General features: G+C 35.9%; 4 protein-coding genes across 5 annotated transcripts; 2 read left to right on the top strand and 2 right to left on the bottom strand.

Moving 5' to 3' along the window:
* Positions 1 to 1237: 1237 nt before the first annotated feature.
* On the bottom strand, positions 1238 to 6571 carry LOC7462778 (CSC1-like protein At3g54510). Of its 2 annotated transcripts, XM_024596406.2 has the most exons (10): positions 6227 to 6571; positions 5678 to 5818; positions 5203 to 5266; positions 4791 to 5003; positions 3958 to 4152; positions 3382 to 3680; positions 2922 to 3201; positions 2462 to 2743; positions 2084 to 2317; positions 1238 to 1495 (listed from the first exon to the last, which is right to left on the bottom strand). In XM_024596406.2, exons 1-10 carry the CDS (start codon positions 6508 to 6510, stop codon positions 1340 to 1342), a joined length of 2148 nt encoding a protein of 715 aa, XP_024452174.2. In that variant the 5' UTR covers positions 6511 to 6571; the 3' UTR covers positions 1238 to 1339. The 2 variants fall into 2 exon arrangements, with proteins under 2 accessions (XP_024452174.2, XP_024452175.2); XM_024596407.2 differs by lacking the exon at positions 1238 to 1495 and having other exon boundaries at positions 2175 to 2362.
* Positions 6572 to 8312: 1741 nt separating this feature from the next.
* LOC7462777 (U-box domain-containing protein 44) lies at positions 8313 to 12428 on the top strand. The gene is made up of 4 exons (XM_024597777.2): positions 8313 to 8838; positions 9057 to 9928; positions 10030 to 10330; positions 10572 to 12428. The coding sequence occupies exons 2-4, from the start codon at positions 9137 to 9139 to the stop codon at positions 12023 to 12025; spliced, it is 2547 nt and encodes an 848-aa protein (XP_024453545.1). The 5' UTR covers positions 8313 to 8838; positions 9057 to 9136; the 3' UTR covers positions 12026 to 12428.
* A 341-nt stretch (positions 12429 to 12769) lies between these two features.
* Positions 12770 to 16180, top strand: LOC7460224 (uncharacterized). The gene is made up of 9 exons (XM_002304746.4): positions 12770 to 12999; positions 13078 to 13161; positions 13289 to 13398; positions 13534 to 13584; positions 13962 to 14105; positions 14199 to 14288; positions 14536 to 14642; positions 15537 to 15621; positions 15883 to 16180. Exons 1-9 carry the CDS (start codon positions 12888 to 12890, stop codon positions 15979 to 15981), a joined length of 882 nt encoding a protein of 293 aa, XP_002304782.2. The 5' UTR covers positions 12770 to 12887; the 3' UTR covers positions 15982 to 16180.
* Positions 16181 to 16390: 210 nt separating this feature from the next.
* On the bottom strand, positions 16391 to 27159 carry LOC7460223 (uncharacterized). The gene is made up of 14 exons (XM_002303877.4): positions 26566 to 27159; positions 25904 to 25993; positions 25592 to 25654; positions 25205 to 25291; positions 24954 to 25106; positions 24725 to 24855; positions 24237 to 24471; positions 23980 to 24090; positions 22115 to 23173; positions 20610 to 20873; positions 20030 to 20215; positions 18664 to 19818; positions 17958 to 18308; positions 16391 to 17007 (listed from the first exon to the last, which is right to left on the bottom strand). Exons 1-14 carry the CDS (start codon positions 27022 to 27024, stop codon positions 16687 to 16689), a joined length of 4665 nt encoding a protein of 1554 aa, XP_002303913.3. The 5' UTR covers positions 27025 to 27159; the 3' UTR covers positions 16391 to 16686.
* Between the last annotated feature and the right edge of the window lie 258 nt (positions 27160 to 27417).

Genomic DNA, 27417 nt, shown 5'->3' on the forward strand with positions numbered 1-27417 from the left:
ATATATGTTTTGTTAAAATTATGGTTGAAATTAAGGTTGAACAAAAAATAGTTTAATGTGTTTGGTTAAAAAAATGCTTCTTAAATTGAGGTTATAACATAATTAAAAAATATATATATTAATATTAATCATTTTTAATTTAAATATTATAGATATAATTACTGTTATTACATCATGAAATAAATAATATTGATATCAAATATTTTTTTATTATTCCATTAAACTATGTGTCATTACATACGAGATCTATCCAACAAGGACTATATTTTTCATGGTTTCTTAAGCGCGCAACAACAAAAACTGATTTTTTTTTTACGTTATCAAACGATCTCCTTCTAATTTTTTGAATAAAACACAATTAAAATAAAAATAAAAACTAAATTTTTTTTTAACTGGGTCGGACCCGACAAGAACATAATTGGAATTGCGATCAAATTCCACAAATGCTACGTTATCATGCAATATCCTTCTAATTTATGTAGTGTTATTAAATAATATTAAATACTAGTTTTTCGAGTAAAACACAATTTAAAAAAAAAATTACAGTTTCATTACGTACAAAATTCATTCGATAAGAACTACAGTTTTCATGATTTTTTGAGCGTGCAATAAAATTAGGTAAAATATTATCATGAATAAAATTGAGATTACAGTACGAGTAAATTTAATTCACCTTAAACTAATTTTTTAAAAAAACAAAAAAAATTATTGTTCACGTTCACGTTGTTCGTGAACAATGCGAGTGAAATCAATTAACTGCACTGGTTTTCCATGAAAAAAAAACTAAACTTTTTGTAATGGGTTTTTTTTTTTTAAAAAAACTATTCACATAAACAATGAATAGTGAACCATGCTCCAAAATACTACTTCTCAAAATTTGCAGCACAATCTTTGATTTTAGTGGGTCCTACCAACATAAAGTATTTTTTTCTATATTATCAAATGGTATTATAGGTGGCTGCCGGTGAACCTCACCCGCAGCCACGTTATAACACTCACACCCTCTCTACACTAAACTCAACAGACCTCATAAAGAACATGAGTTAGAAGGAATCAATAGCACTAAACAAAAGAGTTTCTTATAATGAGCCAAACAACCCGACTAAGACTCGATGAATCAATTTGAAGAATTTGTTTTTATTCAAAACAATGTTGTTTCGATTTTTTTTTCAAAATTTATTTAGGTTGACTTGCTGACCAAGAAGAGAGGAGAAATTCGAATCTCACTACAAAAATGTGAGCCAAAGTGTAAATAAGCGTAATAATTTTTCGGAAAACTCAGGTGAATGTACTCGAAAGTACAAGAGAAAGGAAGAAAATGAATTACAATGTTAAGATATCACAATGAAGAAACCAATGGCTGCGAGGAAGTAGACTTTGATGCCATGAAGTTTGTTGGTTGTAAAGTGGGCTGACAATAGGCACTTCTGGCATTCTCACAATTTATTTCCATCTTACCGAACTTCCTATCTAGTTCATCATGTTCATCCGCATCCTGACCATGAAAAGACAATGCATTTAGGTTGTCAATAAGATTCAGCATATATAGCTTAGTTGGAAAGCTACTCCATTATGTAATAACAAAATCAAATTATGCCTAGACAATTTGAATCCATATCATTTCAATTTTATTTGGCTCCGAACACCACTTCCTCTGCCAGACATGTTGGCCAATCGATTGGACAAAGGCCATTGAGGAAAAATGTAACTTGACATCGAAAACCATATAATCCAAGATGCTTAGAAGTGTTAGAAAGTAATATCAAATTATTTTTGAAACTTCACGGAATAATTTAAGTTTTTTTTACTAAATTAATTTTTTAATTTGATATCAGATTTAAATAATCAAGAGTTTGTATCTCAGTATTTCTATTCTATCTAATAAAATTAAACATAAAATAGTGGTTATACAAGTTTAAAAAATAATATAAAATTATTTTTAAAGACTCATTTATTTACTTAAGTTTTTGAGTTAAACTGGTTTTTTAACTGAAGCGAAGAGAAATGCGAGAGCAAATTTTAAACAACTGCAGTATACAGCCAGTATAATAATGTGGGAAACATTAAGAGAACAAATACATACCTTAACAGAATAGTGGCGAAAAGTAGGTAGAAAACGTATCTTGCAGTACTCATTGAACATTATAGTAAGCAATAAGAGTGGAATTGTGGCTATGGAAGCAGAAGGTTTTGACTTCAGCCCAAAAAGACCAATCATGGTGATTTGCATAAGAATGATTCCGACGAATATATAATGATGAACGTATGGCCAATACTGTCCGCATGTATCATAAGCAGTTTCGTAAACATCTTCAATCTGCTAACCATGTTGACAAAAATCCTTGATAAGCAAGCGAAGCGACTATACAAAGGCAAGGAAAGAAATCAGAGGAAAGGATATTTAACATGGTTGGGGACTTAACATTGCTGAAGGGAAATAAAACTAGTGCAGAAACTTAACCTGGTTGACATATACAACGTAGCCTAGATAGAAGTAGCCAACAAGAAATGGAAGCAGCAATGGAGCGACAACTGCATATACCATACCAATGAGTATTGATAGGGAGACTGAAGGGATGATTCTAAAATAGGGCAATGAATAAAGGTAAGGATTTTCCTCGTCTCCTGATCCGCCAACTGTGTGTGATTTCACGGCATCCCAAACAAGCAAGCCGGGCTGAAGGATTTCCAAAGAAAATCCTGACAACCCATCTGTTAAGATGTATGTCACGAAAAAATCAGCCTGGAAAAAAGAACAAATTAGCAGTCAAGCGGAGCCTGCAAGTTCATAAATTCATATTAGCTAAGAATTGTTTGCATCATATGCCAGGGAAAAAGAGAATAGTGGTAGATAGCATATAAACTCAAGAAAAAGCATCAAATAATACACCAACTAATTAGATTAAGGCAACCTAGCTTACTTGAGAAGAGACAGCACTGGCAAGATGACTAGGAATACTCCTAGGGTGGGTAAAATATTCTCCAAGCTCATCAAGTAGGGATCCTGATATCAAACTCAAAAAGAATACATTTCCCACGAGAAAGTAGAAAACCATATTGCAAGCTTTAATCTCCTCCTTGCTCTTTGAAATCGAACCGCCTAATTTAGCCATGCCAAGCATTGCAAAGGGAACAACATATATAAAGCCTTTGAGAATGGCACTTGGAAGATACCCTGTAATAATGGAGCTTAATCCTGGTCTATTGCAGAACAAGAACAATATGTCAGAGAGTTATACAGAACTCTGAGAAAGAGTTCAAACATTCGATTAGTATTCTGTTGAGTGATTGCTTAAAGTTTATAATAGATGCGAAAACTAAATACTTCTTAAAGCATAAATGCCAAAAAAACAAAATTGGAATTGGAATTGGAATCCTCACATTAGCTCCATAGCCATGGCTGGGGGGAACCATTTCTTAAGTTTCTCAAGTTTAGCTATTCCTTGAACAGCTGTAACTGGGACTGCAAAGAAAATTGTGAGGAGAGATGCTGCAACAACGACCCCGATTTTGCAAAGTGGCAAAATCTTAAAGGGAATTTCCAGACTCCTCCATGATACATCCCTTGGTTCTGGAGCCATTTCCGTGATCCATATGAGTGGATGTGAGTGCTGTTGAGTTTGGGAAACTAATGCTGCACCACGTCGGGACTTGAATGTAACAAAGGCAACAGGCAACTCCTAGAAAAATGAAAACAGCTCAAGTTTTAATGGTTAACTTATAACCACATGTGAGACATGAATCGTGTAAGCTTTTCATGAATCGCATTTATGATATATCGTAGTTAAAGATGCAAAGTATAATGCAAGGCAAAAACAAGGCATGTATCTGCATGGCTGTTTCGAATACCATTATAAATTGAGCTTCTAGAAGTCCCCACAGTTAATACTTGACAGATGAAACATATTCCAACTTCAAACTTGATACAAACATCCATGTAAATTTCTCTGAAGTTACCTTTCCTTTCAGCATACTTTCGTTCTGTAATTGACGAATCTTACGAACAATTTCTTGCTGCTTTTCCTCAAACAAAGCTATTTTCACATCATCTTCTTGAGATACATCTAAGAGTAAGCTTTCCTTGTCTCGTTTCTTAACTGTGAGCTTTCCTCTCATGTCCTCTATCTTTCTCGCAACATATTTTGCTTGGTGCTGCATACAACAATATCAGAGGAACCAAGCAGAATTGAGATGAAGAATGTCTTACAATAAGCAAAGACAACTAAAAATCTTTCAGCGTGCAATAACGAGCATGCTCACTTGAAAGAACTTAAATCATTAAAAGCATGGGTTGATGAAAATGTTATTGATAGTGCATAACATTGGTCACTTTTCAATACCTTCTATTGCAAACTTTGAGAGAAATTTAGAAACATTCTACCACGTAGGAAAAACTTTCATGCTTTACATTTCATTGTAGTTCCACAAATCTACGAAACAGTAGTTATCTACGAATCCCATTCTGAAATGTTTTTTGCGCATTGCATACCTCAGCCTAAATTCATAGTTTCAGTTGCATAAATGCCATAGGGGGCAGAAAAAATAGAAACTCCCCTGAGCTACCAGAGCTTGACATCTAATATCAAGTGTCAAGCAAACCTCAAAGGATATCATGTTTCCATAGTAATGTATTTTTTACAAGTACTATATCGTGACATTCTAAGGCATATAATATCTTTGATTATCATACAAAGCATATATAATAACATAGAGCAGCTAATCTGCCGAGACTGAGAATGAAATAGAGCCAACGCATTAGTGTACGAAATTCCAAGTTGTTCAAACCTTACCAGCAGATCTTCGATATCTTTTCCATCATATATCATCTGATAAGAACAGTAACTGTTAGGATGATGTTTAGAGAAGAAGTGATCAACAGAGCACCCATAAGCGTTGTGTTCATTGCAGAAGGGAACTTGCCGAACAAGAACATTAAACCGATCAGGTTGATGCCTTAGGTTCCGAAGTAGTTGGATCCGTTTAACCGAAATTCCGTCATATTCCTGAAGATGAAATGATGCAGGAAATCACCTCAAATTTCAACTTATCTTGAATGTAAAAGACCAAGAAGCAACGTTATTATCGCAATGATCCACCATTACAACCTGGATAGTTCTGTCGATAATAAACAATAACATGCAATAAGTGGATTTAAAAAAAGTAGTATTCTACATTTGTGAATACATAAACCGAAAAACTAACCTTGTACAACAGATATAATCCATAAAATGATATCAACCACAAGCACGTAAAATGCACCCAAAGCCTGTGGAATGAAGAAAACTTGGTAAATCAATTGAGTATTTGAGTTATAAAGCAGTCAATTGGAAGATAAGCTTAAAACAAAATGCCAGTACTGCTATTCATATTCAAACACACGTAACCAGTAAAAATGTAGACATGAACATCAAGTATCTTGTATGCATACTTGAATGCTTCATATCTAAGTCGTAAAAAACGTAACAATTCTTAGAAATTCAGCATGTTGAAAGAAGTTCATTGAATTTGCAAGATGACAGGTTTCTTTCTTTCTTTTTTCCCCTGCAGAAGCAGCAGTTTGTATACAAACTAATAGTTGCTTAGACAGACTTCGAGTTTTAGACAAGCAATATGCAAAGTAGCAAAATATTCTACCCTCTCAAACCTGAACAACCATAAGCAAGATGGGAAACCCAACCTGTTCGAACCTGCACTAATATTTGATATTGTGAAAGGATCCATGGAATGGTAGATGCTAGATTGTTCATCTTGGTCACCGAAATTGATTGGCAGAAGTACCACTAATCCAATAAGAGAACAAATTCCAAAGAAATATATCCTGCAAAGCAAACCATAAGTAGAAAATGAGTAATTTTCAAGAGCATATTCAAGAAATAGATCCTCATTCTTGGAAAACAAAAACTTCAGAATTCATTCCAATATGATAATATGCATAAAAACCAAAATAAATAAATGTAAAAGGGTGCTCCATAAGATCGAAAGATTGCTCTAAAATCTTTCCTGTTTAGTTTATTTAGTATAAATCAGAATTTTTCCAAGTTTTCTTTTCTTGATTCTGTCAAGAAAGTACAGAAATTTTTCCCATCACTTTCTAATTACTTCTCATGCCTATTCAAGAACAAAAATTTTCAATTTTGTCAAGAACATAATCGAGTCCAAGAAACATTAAAGACTGGAGTTCATGGGCAAAGTTAAAAACACAAGAACACAAAAGAAGCAAACTAACCCAAATTTGAAGAGTCTGATAATGATGAGAGCATCAAGGCCACCAATATCAAGAACTTCATCTTCAGTGACTCGAAAAGCACGAGGAATCCAAGCAACTGAAGGAAGAAAGCGGGAAAGAGTGAAAGACTGCTCAAAGTGAACATGGTGTCGTTTGGAGAGGCGACGAGCGTAGTAAATGGAGGCATTAGAAGGTTGTTTCTTGAAAATGGAGAAGAGTGAGAGAACTATGAATGCCAAGCCAAAGTTAATGGCTGCCGATGCAGTAAGACTTTCTGGATTCATTTTGATCACTCAGATTCAGACTCACTACCATTGGCCAGAGTGGTTCTTAAGGAAGGGATGGAAAGAGTGCCAGGTTTGGGTTGTACGTGGCATGGATGCATGCAAAGGAGGCAAAGTGGATGGGGATGAGCGTGCGCAACTGCCTTACCTTGCATGAATTTTATTAGTTTTGAGATTTTGTGTTAATTAAGTTTGGAATTATTATGAGAAAAAACCTAAAAGAAAATATTATGAGAAAAAAAACCATGTGTATTAAATTTAGTTTAGCTTAGTAGGTTGATTTAAGAAACTTATATTTAGGAACCTGATTCTGAGTTTTAAATTGAATAAAAAAAATCAACCTTGTAATCAGGTTTTATATTTTTATTGACTTAGGTAACCAATTAAATTCATTAAAATCAACTTTGATAAGTTTTTTTAAAATAAAATTATATTTTTTTTTACTAAATTGTTTAATTCGAGTTGACTGACTGTGTTTAATTTTATATTATTTTAAATCAAAATTTTTTTTTTCTTCTAGTCAAAATTTTCATCCTCTATATTTTTTATTTTTTAAAATAAAAAAATCAAAATGAAATGGAAAAGAGTATAAAATGGATGAAAAGAATGAAGTTATAAATGAATAGAGAAATAATGTTTAAATAATAATTTATAAAACTATAAGCACGAATAAATTATCTTGGGTAAACTAAGGGACTAAATTATAATTAACTAAGATTTATTCATTTTCTTTACTCCTTTTTTTTATTCGATGCCATTTAATGTTGATGGGCTAAAAAACATGTTTGGGCCCAATTGATATGGCAAGATAGCCCACATAAACTCTACAAAGTGGACGATTAGGCCCATCATAATTTATATATGGGCTGTAATGACCCAGGAAATTGAGGTGGCTTAAGAAGTTAAAATTGGTGGACGAGAGATCACGCGTGCTGCTTATGTGATGCTCGTCCGTTTATATTAAAATAATCCATTATCAAATGCTACATATTTTTCTACTTTTTTAAAATATTTTATTATATTTAAATGACTCAGAACTTTTCTGAGTTTTGGGTTATATTAAACTTAACCTTTGGATTTTTTAATATCTTAAACTATTTTTTTAAATAAAATTCAGGCTTCTCTGTCTAAGTTTTCGTCCCTCATTTTTTTTTTAATTTTAAATTGCATGTTTTTATAATATATGTCATGTTTCTAAACTATCATCTACAATAATAAAATTGAATAAAAATATTTTTATTAAAAAATAATTTAAAATATTCAAATAAAAATAAATAAATTACTAGCTAGTAAGTTTTTCTTTCTTTTTGCCATCAGAAAATTATAAGGAGTATATAAACGTTGAAATAAATATGGATTTGTATTTTTATTTATTTTAACGTTTAAACTTATCACTCACACTAAAAATATATATTTGTAAAGAAATTACTTTTTTTATGTGAAATTGAATATTTGATAATATATAAGGAGTCCATTTACTTTTCCACCATGCCTTCAAAGGTATTTGACTTGGTAGAAAGCTATATAAAATTAATTTGTCATCATAGCATGATGTAATGGATTAAAGAAAATGAAAAACTTATTTCTTAGTTAACCCAAAATTTTGATTATTATTCTAACAAATTAAAAATAAAAATAACTCGTTTTAGGGTAGACTTTGGTTGATCTTGTGACACACGGGTTAACGTGACCAGTCCATCACCGAGCCTCAGCCTGGGTCAGTTCTGACGACGATGCTCTCCATAGGCAACCTCAACTGTAAGGGAGTGGCTTGACCTGGATCCCACAGAGGCAAAAGTGGATAAAGAGAAGAACAAAGGGATGGCAGGGCAGCCATGAAGGAAATCTTTGGAGCTTTTAAATGCAATTTCGAGACAAGCAATGTAAAACAGACCGGAAACTGTGTTGTTGTTTTCTCAGTTGACTTAGTCTCCTCTAACCTCATTAAATTTTACCAGGAAAAAAAGCAAAAAGAAAAAAGAAACTTACCGGAAACAGCAGCGGCCTTTAACGCATCAGGGAAGAAGTCAGAACCCTTGACACTGACCCTTTAGATAGCCTTCTCCACAACACTCCAAACAAGAAATTAATCTCCAATCCCTTCACACTCACCAACTAGATATTTTCGCCTATATTTCGACGGTTGTCCAAAATGTAAAGGAACACGACAAGTAGATGAAACCAAGAAACTCTAGTGTTCCAGGTCCTCGGTCTTTGTTAACGTATATTACTTGTAGATCCCGTCCAAGAAGAATTTAACCATGGAGGAGGAAACTTCTTTTGTGGAATTTTCAGTCAGTCTTCCCAGTTCTTGATTCGCTTCTTCAGGTTCATAGTCTTATTCGTTTCTTTTACCTCTGGATTATGAATTTTCTTGCTTTTGAATTCTTGTTCTAGTACAGAAGACTTGCTGTGTACACACGTTTGTGTGTAAATATATAGACAACCACGTGTGTGTGTGTGTATCTTGTTATTTTCAGGCTCAGTTTCTGTTCAGTTCTTTTGATTTCTTAATACAGACACACTTCCTCTGTCAACTTCTGTAGATTTCTTGAGTTTTGGTTGGTCACTTCTATAATTACAACCCTTAAATACTCTTTCTCCACATACTTGATACGAGAAAGAAATGGAAAATCCTGATAGCAGAAGCATTTCTGAGATTGAATCAGAGCAACAAGCCTCGACAGAAGAGGTGGTATCACTTGCTAAGAACTCAGAATTCGATAGAGAAATATTTACTGAATTTGCAGTTCTACTAGACAAGTTCACACCGGTTCTTGTAGCAATAAAGGATAATGAGAAACTCATGGACAGACCGCCAGTCAAAAAGGGAGTTGAATCCATAGAGAAAGAGCTTACTCGAGCTAAGAAATTAATTGAAGGAGCTTGTTCAAGATCACCCGTTAAGCAAATTGTGGTTGTTACTCAAGAACTTGGGAGATCACTAGGCCTTGTGCTTTTTGCAAGCATTGATGCATCCACAGAAGTTAAACAAGATATTGCAGCATTGCACAGAGAATTGATGAATGTGAAGTTTGATATCAGTTTTACACCAAGTCCAAGTCCAAGTCCAAGTCTCGGCTCTAGCCCTTGTGTAATTCATGGTCCAAGACCAAGCAAAGAATCCGGGTTCGTAAGTGAGCAGGGCTCTTTTATTAATGAAATTGAGGAGGAAAAGATTAGTCTTAGCATTGATGATGTAGTGTTACAACTCAAGTATGGTAATGATGAAGAATTCAGGCTTGCACTTTTGGTCTTAAGTGATTTTATTAGGGATCAGGTAATTGATAAAGAGTGGATCCATGAAGAAGATATTATTCCAATTCTGTTTAATCGGCTAGGCTCGAGCAAGCCTCACAACAGGTTAACTATCATCCAGATACTGAGAATTCTCGCCTTGGACAATGATGAAAACAAGGTGAATCATATGAGAAATGTTTTAACTTTTCTACATAATTTTGGTTGCAAGTTTAAGAATTTCCACTTTGTAGCCTTCTCACATTGTCTGGTAGTCTGCAGGAGAAAATGACAGATGTAGTCTGCTTGTCAGGGTTGGTGAAATCTTTGGCACGTGATGCCGATGAAGGGAGGGAAGCTGTAGGACTGTTGTCAGAACTCTCAGATATTTCTGCAGTTAGGCGACGAATTGGAAGAATTCAAGGATGTATCGTTATGTTAGTCACCATGCTTAATGGGGATGATCCAACTGCTTCTCATGATGCAGCAAAGTTGTTGATTGCATTGTCAAGCAATACTCAAAATGTGCTTCATATGGCTGAGGCTGGTTACTTTAAACCTCTAGTTCATTGCCTGAAGGAAGGTAATATTAAAGCTTCCTTTCGCTTAATGCATGTTCTGTAGCATAGTTTTCGTGTTCAGAACTGTGGATGTATTTGATGTTGTTTGATGTGCCTTTTGAGTGAAAAGGCATTTGGGATTTTTGCGAGTTGTGTGAATTCTCAATTGAAAATCGATATCAAGTGTGAACTTGATTTCTACCAATTTTTTATACCTTTCAAGCCCCTTGTTGTCTAAATTTAATCATCTTTTTTTTTATATAGGCTCTGATATGAGCAAGATCCTCATGGCAACAGCAGTTTCAAGGATGGAGCTCACAGATCAGTGCAGAGCCTCCCTTGGTGAAGATGGAGCAGTTGAGCCCCTTGTCAAGATGTTTAAATCTGGAAAACTTGAAGCCAAGTTATCTGCTTTAAATGCATTACAAAATTTGTCAAACTTGACAGAAAATATAAAACGTTTGATCAGTTCAGGTATTGTATCACCCCTGCTCCAGCTACTGTTCTCCGTGACATCTGTCCTTATGACACTCAGGGAGCCAGCTTCTGCAATACTTGCAAGGATTGCTCAATCAGAAACTATCCTGGTTAAAAAAGACGTGGCCCAGCAGATGCTCTCGCTTTTGAATCTTTCCAGTCCAGCGATTCAGTATAATCTTTTGCAAGCTCTAAATAGTATCGCATCCCACTCTAGTGCATCCAAAGTAAGAAGAAAAATGAAGGAAAATTGTGCAGTCCAGCTTCTTTTACCCTTTCTGACAGAAAGCAACATCAAGATCAGAAGTGCTGCATTAAATTTGCTTTACACCCTTTCTAAAGATTCACCAGAAGAGTTCATGGAACAGCTTGGAGAATCCTATCTTATCAACATAGTCAATATCATCTCATCATCAGCATCTGAGAGTGAAAAAGCCGCCGCAATCGGCATAGTAAGCAATCTTCCTGTTAGCAATAAGAAATCAACAGAAGTACTGAAAAAGTTACATTTTCTGCCCATTCTGATCTCACTAATGAGTTCAGGTGCATCAACATCAACTTCAACAAAAACATGGTTAGAAGAGAGCATTGCAGGCGTACTTATTCGCTTTACCATTCCTTCTGATAAGAAATTGCAGCTTCTTTCAGCAGAACTAGGGGTGATTCCTGTCCTTTTGAAGTTGCTAGCAAGTGAATCATCAGTAGCCAAGTGTAGAGCAGCAATCTCACTCGCACAACTATCGCAGAACTCAGTAGCTCTTCGAAAGTCCAGAAAATCACGGTGGACATGTATGCCTCCTTCCGCAGACACTTTCTGCCAAGTCCATGACGGCTATTGTGTCGTTAAAAGCACATTTTGTTTGGTCAAGGCCGGTGCTGTCCCTCCACTGATCCAAATATTGGAAGGTGAAGAGAGGGAAGCTGATGAAGCTGTCCTCAACGCCCTCGCAACTCTCTTGCAAGATGAAATCTGGGAGAGTGGAAGCCACTACATGGCCAAAACGTCTGTTGTCCAGGCCATAATAAGAGTTTTGGAATCAGGAACTGTAAAGGCTCAAGAAAAAGCACTATGGATATTAGAGAGAATTTTTAGCATTGAAGAACACAGATCACAACATGGAGAATCTGCTCAGGCGGTCCTCATCGATCTTGCACAAAATGGCCATCCAAGATTGAAACCCACAGTTGCAAAAGTATTGGCACGGCTTCAGCTATTGCAAGATCAATCTAGTTACTTTTAAGCAGTGTTATTAAACCGGGTGCGGGTTGAGTTTCAAAAAAAACCAAGTAACAGTTGATCCAATCAAACTTAGATTATCGGGTAAATCAACTCACAACTCTATTATAAAAAAAAAATCAAAACTATGTCTTTTTAACTTTTTTTAAAAAAAAAGTTAAAATAACATTGTTTTATTCAATTCGGTTTAATTCACCCAACCGCCGATTTAAACAATAAATCAAGGTTTAATATTTCTGTATTAAAGAGAGAATTTACTGTGAGTATTATGTCGTGAATTTTTTTTAATGAATTTATACACATTATTTCATTCACTTGTATTCCCTTGATGTATTTAGATAATCTTTTTGTATGGATGAAGCAATTATGTTTTTGATATTATAAAAATTGTGTTTCTGATTTCTGTATTTGCATGGCTGCCATTCATGAAAGAACTTTCAAAATGCTGTGTCCATGTCTTATGGTCAAAATTTAAAAAAATCTCAAGAAATAAATTTATAGTTATAAATCCTGATCGAAGAGATAAACTTGATATTTAATTTAATTAGGTTTTATTTTGAATTAGATATTTTTTTTAAATTAAAATGATTTTATTTCATATAACAAATTCAAAACAATGTGTTAATTTGTGGATTCAGAGTTAACCCAACCAATCTACTTATAGTTTAATTTATAAATATTCAATATTATCACACACCCGAGTTCGAATCCTTTAAACCCATCTCTAATCTTCATTACGACATGTCGTTTGCATAAGACATTAGTAAAATAGAAACAGTGTCGTTTAGACCCAGCGCCATCTTCCTCCTCTATTTCACTAAGCAAAAACCCTGACAAAAACCCTAACTTTCTCTCTCTATCTAAAAATGCTCCGTCGAAACATCCGATTAAGAAGAGAGTATTTGTACCGAAAAAGCTTAGAAGGCAAAGAGCGTTTACTTTACGAGAAGAAACGCAAAATCAAAGAAGCCCTAGCTGGTTCCAATCCTCTTCCCTTTTTTATTAATTAATTTAATAAAAAACAGATTTTTTTAATTAATTAATTAATTTTTACAGAGGGAAAACCGATTCCTACTGAGCTTCGAAACGAAGAAGCCGCTCTTCGTCAAGAAATTGATCTTGAAGATGAAAACACCGCAAGTAAGCTTTCTTTATATATATATATATATATATATATATATATATATATATATATATATATATATATATATATATAATTTCTTATTTAAATTTTTAGTTAATTATTTTATTGTTTGCATAATTTTAGTACCGAGGAGTCATATTGATGACGAGTATGCGAAAGCGACCGAACGAGACCCGAAAATTTTATTGACTACGTCGAGGGATCCGAGCGCTCCTCTTACTCAGTTTGTTAAGGTAATTTGTTAGGTTTACGCGTTGAATTGTGTTGAAAAAATTAATTATGAAATATTATGTTGTTTTGAATGTGTTAAACACATGGATTTGTTTTGTTGAGAATTTGATTCGAATGGTTGGCGGAACCTTGCACAGGAATTGAAGTTTGTGTTTCCAAATGCGGAACGAATCAATCGTGGTGGTCAGGTTAGTGAATTAATCTGTTAATTTTATGCTCAGAGTTGTGCTCCTCCCTTGCATCTAAAGGTGGGACTCATGAATTATTTTCATGGTGAGTCTGATGTTTTTGTGGGATGGAGCAGGGCAGCTACTGGTATAACTAATAATTTCTCTTTCAAGAGACTGACTTGGGGTTAAGAAGATGGTTTGGCATTTGTGTTTTCGCATTTAATGATTTACGTAGAGGTGGTGAAGAAATGTGTGGTTAATAGAATTTTGTTGTGTGAGTGTTTAGAGGAAGTTGAGTTTTGTTAAAGCCTGCGAGTCTAGATTTTCTTGGCTGTGTAGGAGATTGATTCTGTTTGATATGTTAGTGACTTTTTTGAAAAAATGCTCATTTGCAGGTTATATCTGAGATTATTGAAAGTTGTCGGGCACATGATTATACTGATGTGATTTTGGTGCATGAGCATCGTGGTGTGCCAGATGGTTTGGTTATATGCCATCTACCATTTGGTCCAACTGCTTACTTTGAATTGCTCAATGTGGTAAGTAGTTGGTTATTCTTACATTTTTTGGGAGTATTCATTGGGCTAATGTTTTGGGGGATTTTGTATGCTGATTAAGTGTCCTTATTGTAGGTTACTAGACATGACATTAAGGACAAGAAAGCCATCGGAACTATGCCTGAGGCCCACCCACATTTGATTCTTAACAATTTTAAATCCAAGGTATTAATTTCTCATTCCCTGAATGTCTATTCTTCAGTTTTGGAGTTTGACTTCTTCATGTGCAACTTGTGGTTATTTGAAGATTTGATAGACAATTAGCAGCCTTGAGTTAGCTTGTTGCTTTTGAAAGAAATGGAAATTGTGCTATTTAACCAGTACATAACCAATTCAAACAATTGCTTTATTACTTAAACGTTTTAACCTGTGGATGGTTCCATTGTGGAATTTCTTTTGTTGATATTGACAGCTGGGAGAAAGAACAGCAAATATTCTAAAACATCTTTTCCCTATGCCGAAGCAAGATACAAAACGCATCATTACTTTTGCAAATCAATCTGACTATATCTCCTTCAGGTTGGTTCCCTGTTCTAGTCCATGAAAGATTCTTGTTTCAAGCCAAATGAGGACAATTTGAAACAACTTCCATGATGTCTTATTATATGCCATTATATTGTAATTGCATGGGATATCCACCTTTGCTTGGAGTTGCTTGGGATACCTGTCTTAAGTTCAGCTTGTTTATGTTTGTGAATGAGCTCCAAGTAGACCTCATCAAATAGCTTATCTACATTGTTCATTTTCTAGCCCTGTTAGTGTAGAGGTTTGCTATGAGAAAATTCATAGACAATCTTATGAAGCTGAAACATCTCAAAGAAAAGGAATTTAAGTGTTGTTGTGGAAAACAATGTTTTTTTAAAAAAAATAATTCTGTAATGATGCTTTAGTCTTAGCTTAGCAAATGACAGGAGGCAGCAGTCATAAGCAATTTGCCTTCTGCTCTACTAGCTCTTACATCACTTTGTGTTGTTGGTAATAGCAATGATGTTTGATGTTGGAAAGTATTCAAATTTATCAGAAAATATCCTGAGTTGACTAACAGAGTGTATATTTAAAGATTGAAAGCTTTGAAAAATATTCTTGAATTACTTGGCCAACAACATAACTTGTATCATGATAAAAAAAAGTAGAAAAATAAAATAAAAATAAAATTGTATTGTTAGGTCCAAACATGGTCAACCTGGTTACTGAATAGGAAGAATGTATATATGCACAAACCATTACCTGTAATATTATTTTCCTGTCATGTGTTTGGTTACCTCAAGTCTGAAAATTTTCTTCCTGTTGGCTATTATGTTTTCTGTTTGCAAGCTTTTAATTAGCGAAATTCGTTGTCTTTTTTGTACCGAACTGATCACCTTTTCTTCATATGCAATATGCTTTGGCTGATTTTTTTTATTTGGTATTTAGACATCATATTTACGAAAAGCATGGAGGCCCTAAGTCTGTTGAGCTCAAAGAAATTGGTCCACGTTTCGAAATGCGGCTTTATCAGGTATCTCTAATATCAATTAGTTCAATGTTTTACCACGCCTAAGATTTCTTGCCTCGAAGTTAGAAATGGCTTCCGTGATATTCTAATTTTATTTTTCCGTGATAGAGAAATTGTAGACATCCAGAATCTGATTGATATCAGTTATTGGCAAAACATTATTACATCACTTATATAGCCTCTGCAATGCCTTCTGATATTATTACTAATCGTCAGTGTAATTTTTGGATTATTGATGTTTCTGTTTCTACATTGGCTCTGCAGATAAAGTTAGGGACAGTGGATCAGACCGAAGCACAAAATGAATGGGTGCTTAGACCATACATGAACACAACAAAGAAACGGAAGTTTATTGGAGATTGACATGAGCCTCAGGAACTAATCTCGAACTTTGTACCTTCATTTCTTCTCTGTCTTGGCAATTTTGGCATCAAATATATGCACGAGCCCATTTATATTTGCTCCTGTTGAAGTTATTTTCCCATCGAATGAGTCGATATGTATCTGTGCTCTCTTGAATACTTCAAGCCATTAACCAAGACATTTACACGCCCTTGTCAAATTTTTTTTTCTGAATTCATGGAGATTTTCGTATTTCAGCAACAAATGATGATCGTATGGCATGAAAAATAGAAAATAAATGCCCTTGACAGTATTGATCTGAAAAGGAGACCGGGATGATCAATTTCCAGCACCGGGTATGATGGGATGATATTCCTGAATTCCAGGGCACAAGAAACATAATGAACGAGCGGGAAAAAAATCAACGATGTTCCACAAAACGACTTCAAATGACTGGCAGTGATTTCAATTCTTAGAAGAGTTTTCCGTGACTAGGTTAGCTAGTTGGATATGAATATTACAACAAAATCCCTTTGCAAGCAAGATTTCTCTTTTTTGCACTGTACAGTACAGATAAACGACTCCACACGAGAGTGCCCTTCATCTTCTTCCTACCAGATACAGATACTGCCAGAAAAGCTAAACAGTTACTTGCCAGTTGGCGTTACTCGTCTCTATCTGCAAGTTATGCTTACAACTTGTGCGATTAGGTGGAGAAAGTAAAGGCTACTCCTCCATGCTTGTTTCCCCGTTTGCACCACTTCTTGGTGGCATGCCATCTTCATCATTTGGGCAAGCTTCGCTCACCTTTTCCCCATTCAATTGGTTATCAGGTTGCAAATCCCCGTCTTCACCACTTGGAATAGCATCCATCTCTTTTGATTCCTCTGCCTGGTTGTCTTCACCACTTGGAATATCATCAATCTGTTTCGATTCCTCTGCCTCGTTTTCGTCTGGTGTATCATTGATTATTGCGCCCTTTGCAGGAGCAGGTCCATCAGATGGATACGCAATGTAGTGCTCATGCTGATAGCTCATCATACGTGCCTGGAATCAAGAGTAACCATGACTTCAACCACTGGAACTTTATACAGCAGACTAAGATAAAATTTGCAAGATAAAATTTGCAAGTGGATTTTAATTGGCAGCCAACAACAAAGCGGATGCACCGCATCACAGGCTGGAAAAGGTTTCTTCATCTTGCAAAATAAAGATCAAGCTACTTTATGCACGTGACTTAGCATATTATAAGCCCAAATGTTTACATTTGAAGTACTTAAAACATACTTTACCAATATTGCAAGCCTGTCACTGCTTTGTGCAGTACTTGGTGCGACTTGAATGTACCACACCATCACCCAACAGATGGGAGTGACAGTGCCAATGTCTTGGAGGTATTAACAAGAACAAGCACACCCTTTTAAGAATAATGCAGAAGATTTTCTTAGGAGTTGAAAATGAACGGATATGAAAAGTACAAACCAAAGTGCTCAAAACCAAAAGCCAGTTTGATACCTCTGACAATATGCTATTAAAGTTCAGACCAGGTGAAAATCTGATAACTTTAAAATATCTGAACAAGACAAAGCCAAAGGTCTTGTCAAGTTGATCCATCACAAACTACAACTTGTTAGGCAAGAGTTGATTCACACTGTGTGTGTTTGTGTGTGTGCACTGGCGTTTGCAGGTGTGTGTAAGCTTCATCAGCCTAAAATGCTTTATTCTTTACTCTGCAATATGCACAACTTTCACCTAACATGAGGCAGGTTGCCCTTCATATTTTATTAAGGTATCTTTAACAAATCATTTTCATAAAGGAACTAAGTAAGGCATTCTCCCATTTTCTTACCGGGCTGTGCTAGTTTTGGGTGTGTGGCCACAGTATAAGTTTAGGTTTTAAGACAGCCAACTTCTCAAGACTGTTCCTCAACTTAATGAATTGAAGAATCAACCATAAAACAAGACGTGAAAGGTATATGAAGCAAAGAGCTATATACCTGATGCAATTGATTCATTTTATCCATTACAATGTGGCCCATCTCCTCAACGCTGCTAACAAAATAAGGATGTCCAATGTCTTCAACTTGCCGCTCTGTATATGTCGAAACTTCACCAAAATTCAGCGCAAGGCGATCAGGTCTCTGAAGCAAATGTTGAAATGTAGGCTGCAGTTCATAACATTGTTCAAACAGAGATCTGCGGCAAAATACATAAAGTCCAAGTCGGGCACGGGACATGGCAACAACCAATCTTCTAACATCACGAAGGTGACCCACAAAGCGAGAACGCACTAGAGAGAGCAAAATAAAATCATTTTGCTGTCCTTGAAACTTATCAACAGTGGCGACCTGTACATGAGCATTGATGGTGATTATAATGATATTGAACAAATACATACGTACATATGGTGCGTTGTGTGTGTGTGTGTGTGTGTGTGTATGAAAGCCTGCTGCCTGAATTGCAACAATGGTGTTAAGAGTAACAAGATGGCATTGGTGCAACAAAAGATGCCCCATGGATGGAATTGGTCATTCCATGTGCACCAACTCACATGTATAACTTTTATTTGGCCATCAAGCAACTAGATGAACCTCATTCTAAGCAGAAGTATATAAATATGTGAAAATCAACCTTTAGAAAAATTACTCATTTTTCATAGTCATTATGCCTAGTTAATGTAAGAGAAGCAATCAAGCATCTTACCTTGCAGGGTGGGCCTATAAAGTCATAAGGGACGCATCTTCTGTTGATAACATCACGAATAAGAAGTTTTTGCCCATTGTAAGTGGTCAATATGGAGATCTTGTTTGCAGGATATCCAAGCAAACGCATGTATATATAAACACTAACAATGTATTCAGCCTCTCCCTCATTTTGATAGAACCAGGGAGAAGGAGCAGTCTCGCCTCTCCCATGATAATCAGGCACGTCCACTAACTGGTAATCATAGGAGAACCCAGCATTTGCATTCTTAAAGATAGCCCCCTCCTTTACATAAGGAAGGTCTCCCAAATCTCTGTATCTCCAATTGTAAAGCTTAGCTATGCTTGGCCTGGCTCTACCCTGGGCATTGAGCTCAATATAAGGAATACCCAGCCGAACAAACCTAGTGAATAAGCTCTGATCCATGTGGCTATACTTCTGAAAAGCCATGTTTTTCACAACGGGAGGCAACTGGTGATGATCACCAATCAGTATGCAGCGTTTAAGACGTGCATGACCATCCTCCTGCCTCTGAAGTAACATTGGTATGAAAGTTTCAATCTCCAATATTTGGGCACTTTCTTCCATCAGCAAGTTGTCATACTTAAAACCCAACTGGAGGAAGTCCTTTCTCTTCAGAGCTGCATGTGTGCAGGTCATTGCCACTATCTTTGCCTGTTTTGTCATTAGGTAATTTGCTCGATCAGCTGTTGATTTGAGCAATTCAAAAGCCCTACACTCTTCTAGTTCTTGGAACATAGTCTTGAGATGACGAAAGCACCCTTTTGCTGCCCGCATGTCTTTCTCAAATGATTGACCAGTAAAAACTGGCTGAGGGGTGTTGGAGAAGAACTCCTTAAAAGGAAAACGGTCCTGGACAAGTGTTGGTTTATCTTCGTTATCCGCACAAGTAGCAAGGAATTGCTCCCAACGTGAATATACATGCAGTAACCAAAAGTATCCAGCAGTTTCACAAGTATAAGCTACATCCTCAGGAAGTTGGAGAGATCTTGCAAGCCTCTCCACTTCGCTAAGCAATTCCAACCGTCGAACAAGCATTGCATTGACACGCCCTTGCCTACTGAAGTCAAGATCAGTTGCTAGTTCTTGTTCACCTTGACCAAGTCGAAGAAGATACCGTGCTGGCACATCTCTCTAAGAAAACGATGAAAAAGTTCCAGGCATTAAAGCAACATATACACGAAATAAGCTTTTCTAGATACAGAACAGGCTTTAATATCAAGAACACCAGTGAATGCTCCATATCAAGAGTGCAAAACTCAAGGGATCATATTCACATTTAACGACTATCTAAATTACTAGTCTTTATGTCAATATCCACATGAATATATTTCAAACCTAATACCTGCATTATCTTCTCAAACAGGTCATTCAAGGCCTGGTTGGAATGGGTGATTATTAATGTTCTCTGGGATGGACAATTATGATATAGAACATTCATGATTTGCACGGCTGTATCAGTCTTTCCAGTACCAGGAGGCCCCACAACCATGGTTAGTCCTGGCTGGATACCAGACATGATTGCTCCAATCTGCACAAGAAAAACAAATGCAATCATTCAAAAAGAAAGTAATAGCATGTTTCTTATCCATCATTATCCACTTCAATGCTTGTCAACCTTGTAAGTGAAAAAAGAGACCTTGATGCCAACATTTAGAAGAATCTGTTAGATTATAAACCCCCAATGTAGACACATAAAAGCTTGAGAAAATGATGGACGTCAAAAGCAACAAAAAGTTCAATTATCCAGTAAATCACAAATAGTTGAACTGTTTCTCATTGCAGAAGTAATGTGTTTGAAACTTGGATTCGCACCCATTTTTACAAACAATAAAAAGCAAAGAGAAAAGAAACTAACAAAGGATTCCACCCATTAAATAAATACCAAAAGATCCCAGAGACTAGGTAAATGAGTTGCCATTCACCTGTGTCGATGTAAATCTGACTGAGTTCTGGTTTGGCTGATCTTGAGGATAAGGTCCTGGATCAGGAGGAATGTACGCCTCAACAATAAGTTCTTCTTTTTCCCTACCAGAATCCACCATATTGACACCATTTTTGGAATCAATAGTAGATTTCTCATTCCCTGGAATTGCATGAGTGTAGCCCTTCAATTTTTCTGGAAGCCTAATTCGAAAAGGAGGTCTTGGATTCAAGTTAGCCGAACCATCTGGATTTACAAAACAAACCTGCAGAAAAGAAAGACGAGTACGTTGTAAATTTATGTTTCTCTTTAGAATGAACAAACTACTAGGGAAAATCAGCATTCACCACACATCATCTTTTTAAGGCATTAACCTCCTTAAAATGTGTTTGTATTGTCTCTAAACAACAGAAATTTATGTGACTTATAAAATTTCCACCTGTAAAAGGCATTGCCATTGCAACCATATAGCTCATGAATGATCCCACAATCAAAAACTTCGCTGTAGACTACAGAAATGCTTAAAACTCATGGATAATGAAGGCCTACAAGAATTAATGTCTGATTATAGTCTTAAATTATATTCAAAAAAAATTTGCAGTACTATATTTGCTAAAGAGTAGCCAAAAGTAGCTTTTATTAGGAATCTAATTACATTTATATTCCATAGGGCTTCATGTAGTCTACTTTTCCTGTCATTATTGGGTATAGATTTTTCAATTTTCTTATAGGTTTGGTACCTATATAGAGCATCATATTTACACATTTAAAAACAATTGTATGAATACTGACTGATCAAATAAAACAAAATAAAAGGAACAGAAAAGGAAGAAAGCTACAAAACCTCATTTGCACCTTATGATGATAAACAACTTAAATAAAGTGTTTGGAAGGGAGGGAGATGACTCCCTGATGTGGACGGCAAAAGAAGCAAGAATGATGACTTTTTATAGGCAAGGGTATTTCTGTAATTTTCATTTTAGATGGGAAATCTGAAAAATTGTCTAAGTCTAGGTTATTTTCTATTTAGTATTCTATCGGTTCTAAAGTAATTAGCTTCATCAGGTTTTCCTATTCCAAACAGGAATACTTATGTTGGAGGTTCAGGAATCCATGTCCTTGTTGGATTTGGACAACCAAAACTCTATAAATAAGCATGCAGTCTATCAATATTTTAGAATGCAATGATATCAAATAATTTCCATCAAAGCTTTGATTGCATGACTCAATCTCTTCTTAGGAGCGATTCTTAAGAACCATAGGTGTGACTCCTAGAACCATAGGTGTGACTCCTAGAACCTATCTACATCCTTCCTTGTATTCCTTCATAAATTCACAACAATACAGCCCTAAACAACTGCTAAAAGTCAAGATTCAGAACAGCCCCTAAGCTGTCCTGCATCACTTCCCCTATCTCAGCATGTTAGCAAGGGCCTATGTATGCAAATAAAAGGGGAAACAAAAACCAAAGTCCAATCATAGAAGCAAAGAATAAGCAATACAAACCTGGTGATCTGGAAAACTCTCCTTTAAATGGTCTGCATCCAAGAAAGTATCTTTGAAATCTACTTTCTGAAGATGATCAGGCATTTTGGTCCATTGTGCTGCAGAAGGATCCCCATAGCCCAGAAAAATGTTGTGCAACCAGTCAGGAACAATACAATATTCATTCATAAGATCTCTTATAGATTCTAAGATTGCTTTGAAGTTATTTTCCTTAGGTTTCCTCCTCATCAGCACATTAAATGTCCCATAAATGTCTTCAGCACCTCTCTCTGCAATATCAGTGACATCCATGTGGTACTGGGCTGTATCTAAAGCAACGGTTACAGTTCTAAGTTCACCTTTTGGTGGTTTCCACTCCTCCCTTTTAATTTTTCCTGTGAAATCGTTCATGAGTGTTCCCTCCTCATCACGGATCTCAATAATTTCACATCCCCGCACATATTGGAGGCCAAGCCTCTCTGGAACACTGGCCTTCTCAGCTTCCTCGGCACTTAGAGGCTCAAATGACGGGCAAACTGAAAGTAAGAATAAAACATCATGCTCCTTCAGAGCATTCCATTCAGATCTTATTTGTGTTTTATAACTCGAAATGCTAAAAGTAATTTTTGCTGTCACAGATGATGGCTTGACTTCACCAATATTTGGCTGTTTGACCTCCGTGATCTTAAATTCTTTTATTGGCACAGCCATTCTTGACCAACCACGAAAAGCAGTTTCTCCCTCGTTATTAATGTATGGAAGGAGATGTGGTGTGGCTTCCTGAATATCTTCACGAATCTCATATGTTGATTCAAGCCGGAAGAGATTAAAATTTCTTAAAAGGTAATCATGAAGTGTTAAAAACTGCAGATTAAGTTTAGGAAGTGCCAGACAACCTTCTCCTGAATAGTTAATGCTGGGCACAACACTCTCATCCCACATAATCTGTTCATTTGGATAAAGTGGAAGAGCATTTATTGCTTCTTTTTGAGACTGCTGTCTCTCAAAGAAGGAGACCATGACTTCAATAAGAAAATCAACTCTTTCAGACCAGGGATCTTCCGCGGAGACCAGTTTGAGCTGATAAAAGAAGTTAAAATGTCAGTGAGTAGATGTCTACTTGTTCCAGTATCAGCACACTTGCACATTGATCAATGTAAAAACTAAAATTCAAAAAGATCTGAATTTTTTGCACTACAACATCTACACTTCAGACTTGAACAGACATGTGGCAACAAAAAAGCCAGCAAACTGACAGCTGATTTTTGACAGGTTGTCTTTTATATACAAAAAGGCATGGTCGGTTGGAGTTAAAACATTCTCGTTAGACATAACATAGACAAAGAGTTCTTCTCCCTGTGATTGATTGTCTACCTCTGCAGCTTTTACATTCGATTTATAGAAGAAAAAAAAAAGTATTATGATTATCTAAGAACTCAGTGGCACCCCCTTTTTTCTATCTGATTTGGCGTTACAGCTTCATATGTATTGAACTTTTAGCATTTTCCTTGCATATGTACTCCACTCAATGATATTCTTAGTATATTAGCTATCAAAAGTTGAGGACTTTGATTTCATGAAAACAATAAAGCTATGAAGTTCTACTTGAGTTCCAATTACCAATTAAACAAGCAGCAATTTACTTTAGGCAGTTACAAATAAGTTCGATTGAACATTAATAGGCGCATTGCACTATAAGTTGCAAACAACTCTATACCATAGTAAAGACCAATCAAAGTAATAACAAATGACAAATGAGCATACATGGAAGCATAACATGATGACAATAACCAATTATGAAATAACACTAGCATGGAGTAGAAAAATCAGCTGAGATAAAATGGAGAACATTAACCTAGTTGGAGTACATATCATCCTTCACATACCTTACAGCAAACCAAGTCCTTCAACTCTTCGGGAGAGAGCACAGACAATTTCTTGGAGAGATCAGCTCGCTTGTGAATTGCACCAACGTTAGACAGTGCAAGTTCTCGCAGCTACAACCAAAGTGGGTTGTTTAGAAAATTAATACAAAGAATAGAAATCAAAAGATAATTAATGTCACAAGAAAGATCAACTATAAAAAGCTGCATCCTTTTGCAACAGACAATAGTTAGAATTTCAGCAGTTACATATGAAATACCTTGGGAATTTTCTTAAAGGCAAGGAGCTGGAAGGCTTGGAAACGCTCATAATGAGATCGAACCACTTCATCATCTGTTAATTGTGTGCCATAATAATCATTAATCTCAAACCGCTCATAGAACTGCAGCAAGTCAACCAGTTGAGCAAAGAGTTTCCCTTTTTCATGTCTGTAGAGAGCACTTAAATGACATTTCGCAACAACAGCAACATCAGCTACAAGAGGCCTCAGATACCTATACATGGTGGAAAACGAAGAAAAGGGAAAATAAAAAACATAGAATGAAATAAACTGGTGTATGGAGAATATCAACATCTTGAAAGCATAAGATGCACTTGTAAAGCAAGATTGGTTTTGAATTAGAAAAATTCAAGACATGAACTATATAAGAACCAGCCTGTAATAATTAAAAAACTTGAAGAAGAAAACAAAGCTAAGTGAAAATGAAACAGAGAGAGAGAGAAAGAGGAAGAGAGAGATGAATATACCTCCTTGTTGGCAGTTGACTTAACAGATCAATTAGAAACTCCATAAACCTCTCACAATACAAGACTGCAGCATCATCAATTTCATCTTCGTTTGCAGAGCTTTTCTGGGGAAAAACTTTGAAATCAAGCACCTAAGAGAGGGATAAAAACATAATAGGTTAGCTTTGAAACAAGTTTAAGGGGAAAAAAACAGATACTGGCTGCATTGTGTTTTAAGGTAAGACTTTACATCAAGAAACTCTTCAGTGAAATTCCTCAAAAACCTCACTTCAAGCGAGGTTGACGGGTTGAAAACTTCTCCTCGTTTAGTTGCCTCTTCAGCCTCTTTTCTTATTGTCTTTCTCCATTTCTTAATCAATTTATTATTAAGACAAAGCTCCATCTGCAACCAAAAGAAACAAATTATAGGCTTAGTAGGCTACACAGCATACAAGCAAGACTGTTAGCAAAATAGGATTACACAGAGCACAAAAATCTCACCTGAAAGCGGCCATATGACAAACTGTGCCATGACTCAAAACTTGCTATTCTGAGGACCGTCTGACTCACCATTTCATCTTCCAAACTCTATGAGGCGAAGTTGTTAAATGACACAAGAAGAAAAATTAAAATTAGAGCATGATCCACTATTCCTCAACAGAACAAATGAGCCATTCCAAAAACAAAAGGGAAAATGACATTCAATAGAAAAGATCTACATGATGTCTAGTGCACTTTGGTACTCAACTGCGACGCAAATGAGCCATTACATGATGCTACATGGGGATGCATGGTATGCCAAATTCCATCACAACAAAAAAACCTACCAGAGGAATTATCAAAATAAAAGGAAAAGGGAAAAAAAGAACTTGTAGGAAAGCAGCATACCTGAAAGGCATTAATCATGAAAACTAGGTAATTTGTCTTCTCTGCTATACTCAACTCTCTCCCCTGAAACAGCATTTAAAACATCATCAATCAATTTAACATGGTAGTTCTGAAGCATCACCTGCTTTTACAAAACATCTCATAGGAAATTAATGAAGAAAAAAACCAAATATAGTTACCAACAGAATTTGAAATAAAAATTGTAACACAGTAGACCTGTTTATTAGAATTTAATTTTTATTATGTCCCTCCTAGCAAAGTTTTAACACTGGCAAATTATATGGTCAAAAACTTAAAGAAAAGGTCACGAACCTCCTTCAGGTGAAGAACTCTATCAAGAAATCTTTTGAAGACATCCTTCCGATCATAAAAGCATGACCAAGCTGCCACATTTTCTCGAAACTGCAATTTACAAAGATAATATTCATGAAAACATTAATTCTTTCATCCAATTAAATTCATACTTAATAATAAAAAATAGAAAAAAAAATATGGCATGATTGCTATAACAAAAGAATACACCAAAACCAAAATTTCCTCTAATCACATCTTCCCCAACTTTCGTTCTTCAACCATCAAGCACAACAGTAGCAAATGAAAGATACAAAAATAAATAAATAAAATGCAGGGTTTCACTATGAACCCAAGTCCTCACTTGACAAAACCTAGTACATCTTCTTGACTTCAGCTGACTCAAATTTTCAATTCATCAAGCTTCCACTCTCAAAAATTCCATCTCAAGATCAGGTTAAATTATCCAAATATAACACTTCAAATCAACTTAAGAATTACCTCCCCGTTTCCAATTTCTCATATATTTAAACAAACAGAAAAAAATACAAAAAACCCATTATTCCTTTCTCATTTTCAGTTTCCACAGCTAGCCCCCAAAAAAACCCTAAACTTCATTACTAATTCACAATTCACATGCAGCGCAACACACACAAGCAAAAAACCTTAAATAAATCACTAACCTTCTCGTTAATCATAAGAATCATAGACATAACATGCTCAAACGTTGCCGTTTCAGGATCAAAATTGGGCCATAAATAATTCTCCAAATACTGACTAACTTCCAAAATCATCACTCTCTGCAAAGGCACAGTCTTTCTCCCTTCTTTCACCTTCAACTCCGTCTCATATATCTTCTTCACCAGTTCCGCATCAAACCCCCTCCTCTCCTCCTCTTCCGCCAACATGTCTCCGCCATCCGCGACAGCAGAAGTGGTCGTTTTGAGCCAGTTTGCGGAGGCAATCTTTGTCAATCTGTCGCGTTGGATCTCGGAGAGAGTGATTGAGCTGGGGAGAGTTGTTGAACCAGGTTTGGAATCGGCTGATTTGGTCTCGGTTCGGGTTGCAGAGAGGTCGAGTGGGTACTCGGCCACGTGGTGGCGCTTGAAATCGTAAGCGCCGGTGCCGTATACTTTCGTCATTTCTTAAGTTACTGAGACGAGCGCGAAATTTAGGTTTTTTTGTTTTCAATTCAAAGGTGACATTAGGGATTTTGAGAGTATAGAGAGAGAGAGAGAGAGAGAGAGATAAACCCTGGTGGATTAGTGGCGGTGAGATTTCATAAAGGGAGAGATGGGTAATCGGGTTTTACTATTGGGTAGTTCTTATTATGGGCCATTTTGGGGTCTAGGGTTCGAATATAATACTTGGGCTGGGCTTGTGCATGCTTTCTTTTTTGTTTATAGGATTTGTTTGTTTTATAGCTGTAAAATTCATACCGCAGTTGAACAACCGGAGGCTTGATTATTTGGATCAATGTTGTTAAAATCGTGTTTTGACTCGTAAAATCGTATGATTTTACGAGTCAAAACATG

The sequence above is a fragment of the Populus trichocarpa genome, chromosome 3 (assembly GCF_000002775.5).
Source record: "Populus trichocarpa isolate Nisqually-1 chromosome 3, P.trichocarpa_v4.1, whole genome shotgun sequence".
NCBI classification, from domain to species: Eukaryota; Viridiplantae; Streptophyta; class Magnoliopsida; order Malpighiales; family Salicaceae; genus Populus; species Populus trichocarpa.

Coding starts and splice junctions, on each gene's coding strand:
- LOC7462778 (XM_024596406.2), bottom strand. CDS start 6,510: ATGAATCCAGAAAGTCTTACTGCATCGGCAGCCATTAACTTTGGCTTG. Junction 5,819..6,226: donor ATCAGACTCTTCAAATTTGG/GTTAGTTTGCTT, acceptor TTTGCTTTGCAG/GATATATTTCTTTGGAATTT. Junction 3,681..3,957: donor AAAGTATGCTGAAAGGAAAG/GTAACTTCAGAG, acceptor TCATTTTTCTAG/GAGTTGCCTGTTGCCTTTGT.
- LOC7460223 (XM_002303877.4), bottom strand. CDS start 27,024: ATGACGAAAGTATACGGCACCGGCGCTTACGATTTCAAGCGCCACCAC. Junction 24,091..24,236: donor CCTTTAAGAAAATTCCCAAG/GTATTTCATATG, acceptor CTTTGGTTGTAG/CTGCGAGAACTTGCACTGTC. Junction 17,008..17,957: donor AAATGAATCAATTGCATCAG/GTATATAGCTCT, acceptor TCTTGATTCCAG/GCACGTATGATGAGCTATCA.
- LOC7462777 (XM_024597777.2), top strand. CDS start 9,137: ATGGAAAATCCTGATAGCAGAAGCATTTCTGAGATTGAATCAGAGCAA. Junction 9,929..10,029: donor TGGACAATGATGAAAACAAG/GTGAATCATATG, acceptor GGTAGTCTGCAG/GAGAAAATGACAGATGTAGT. Junction 10,331..10,571: donor AGTTCATTGCCTGAAGGAAG/GTAATATTAAAG, acceptor TTTTTTATATAG/GCTCTGATATGAGCAAGATC.
- LOC7460224 (XM_002304746.4), top strand. CDS start 12,888: ATGCTCCGTCGAAACATCCGATTAAGAAGAGAGTATTTGTACCGAAAA. Junction 13,000..13,077: donor AATCAAAGAAGCCCTAGCTG/GTTCCAATCCTC, acceptor TAATTTTTACAG/AGGGAAAACCGATTCCTACT. Junction 13,585..13,961: donor GAATCAATCGTGGTGGTCAG/GTTAGTGAATTA, acceptor GCTCATTTGCAG/GTTATATCTGAGATTATTGA.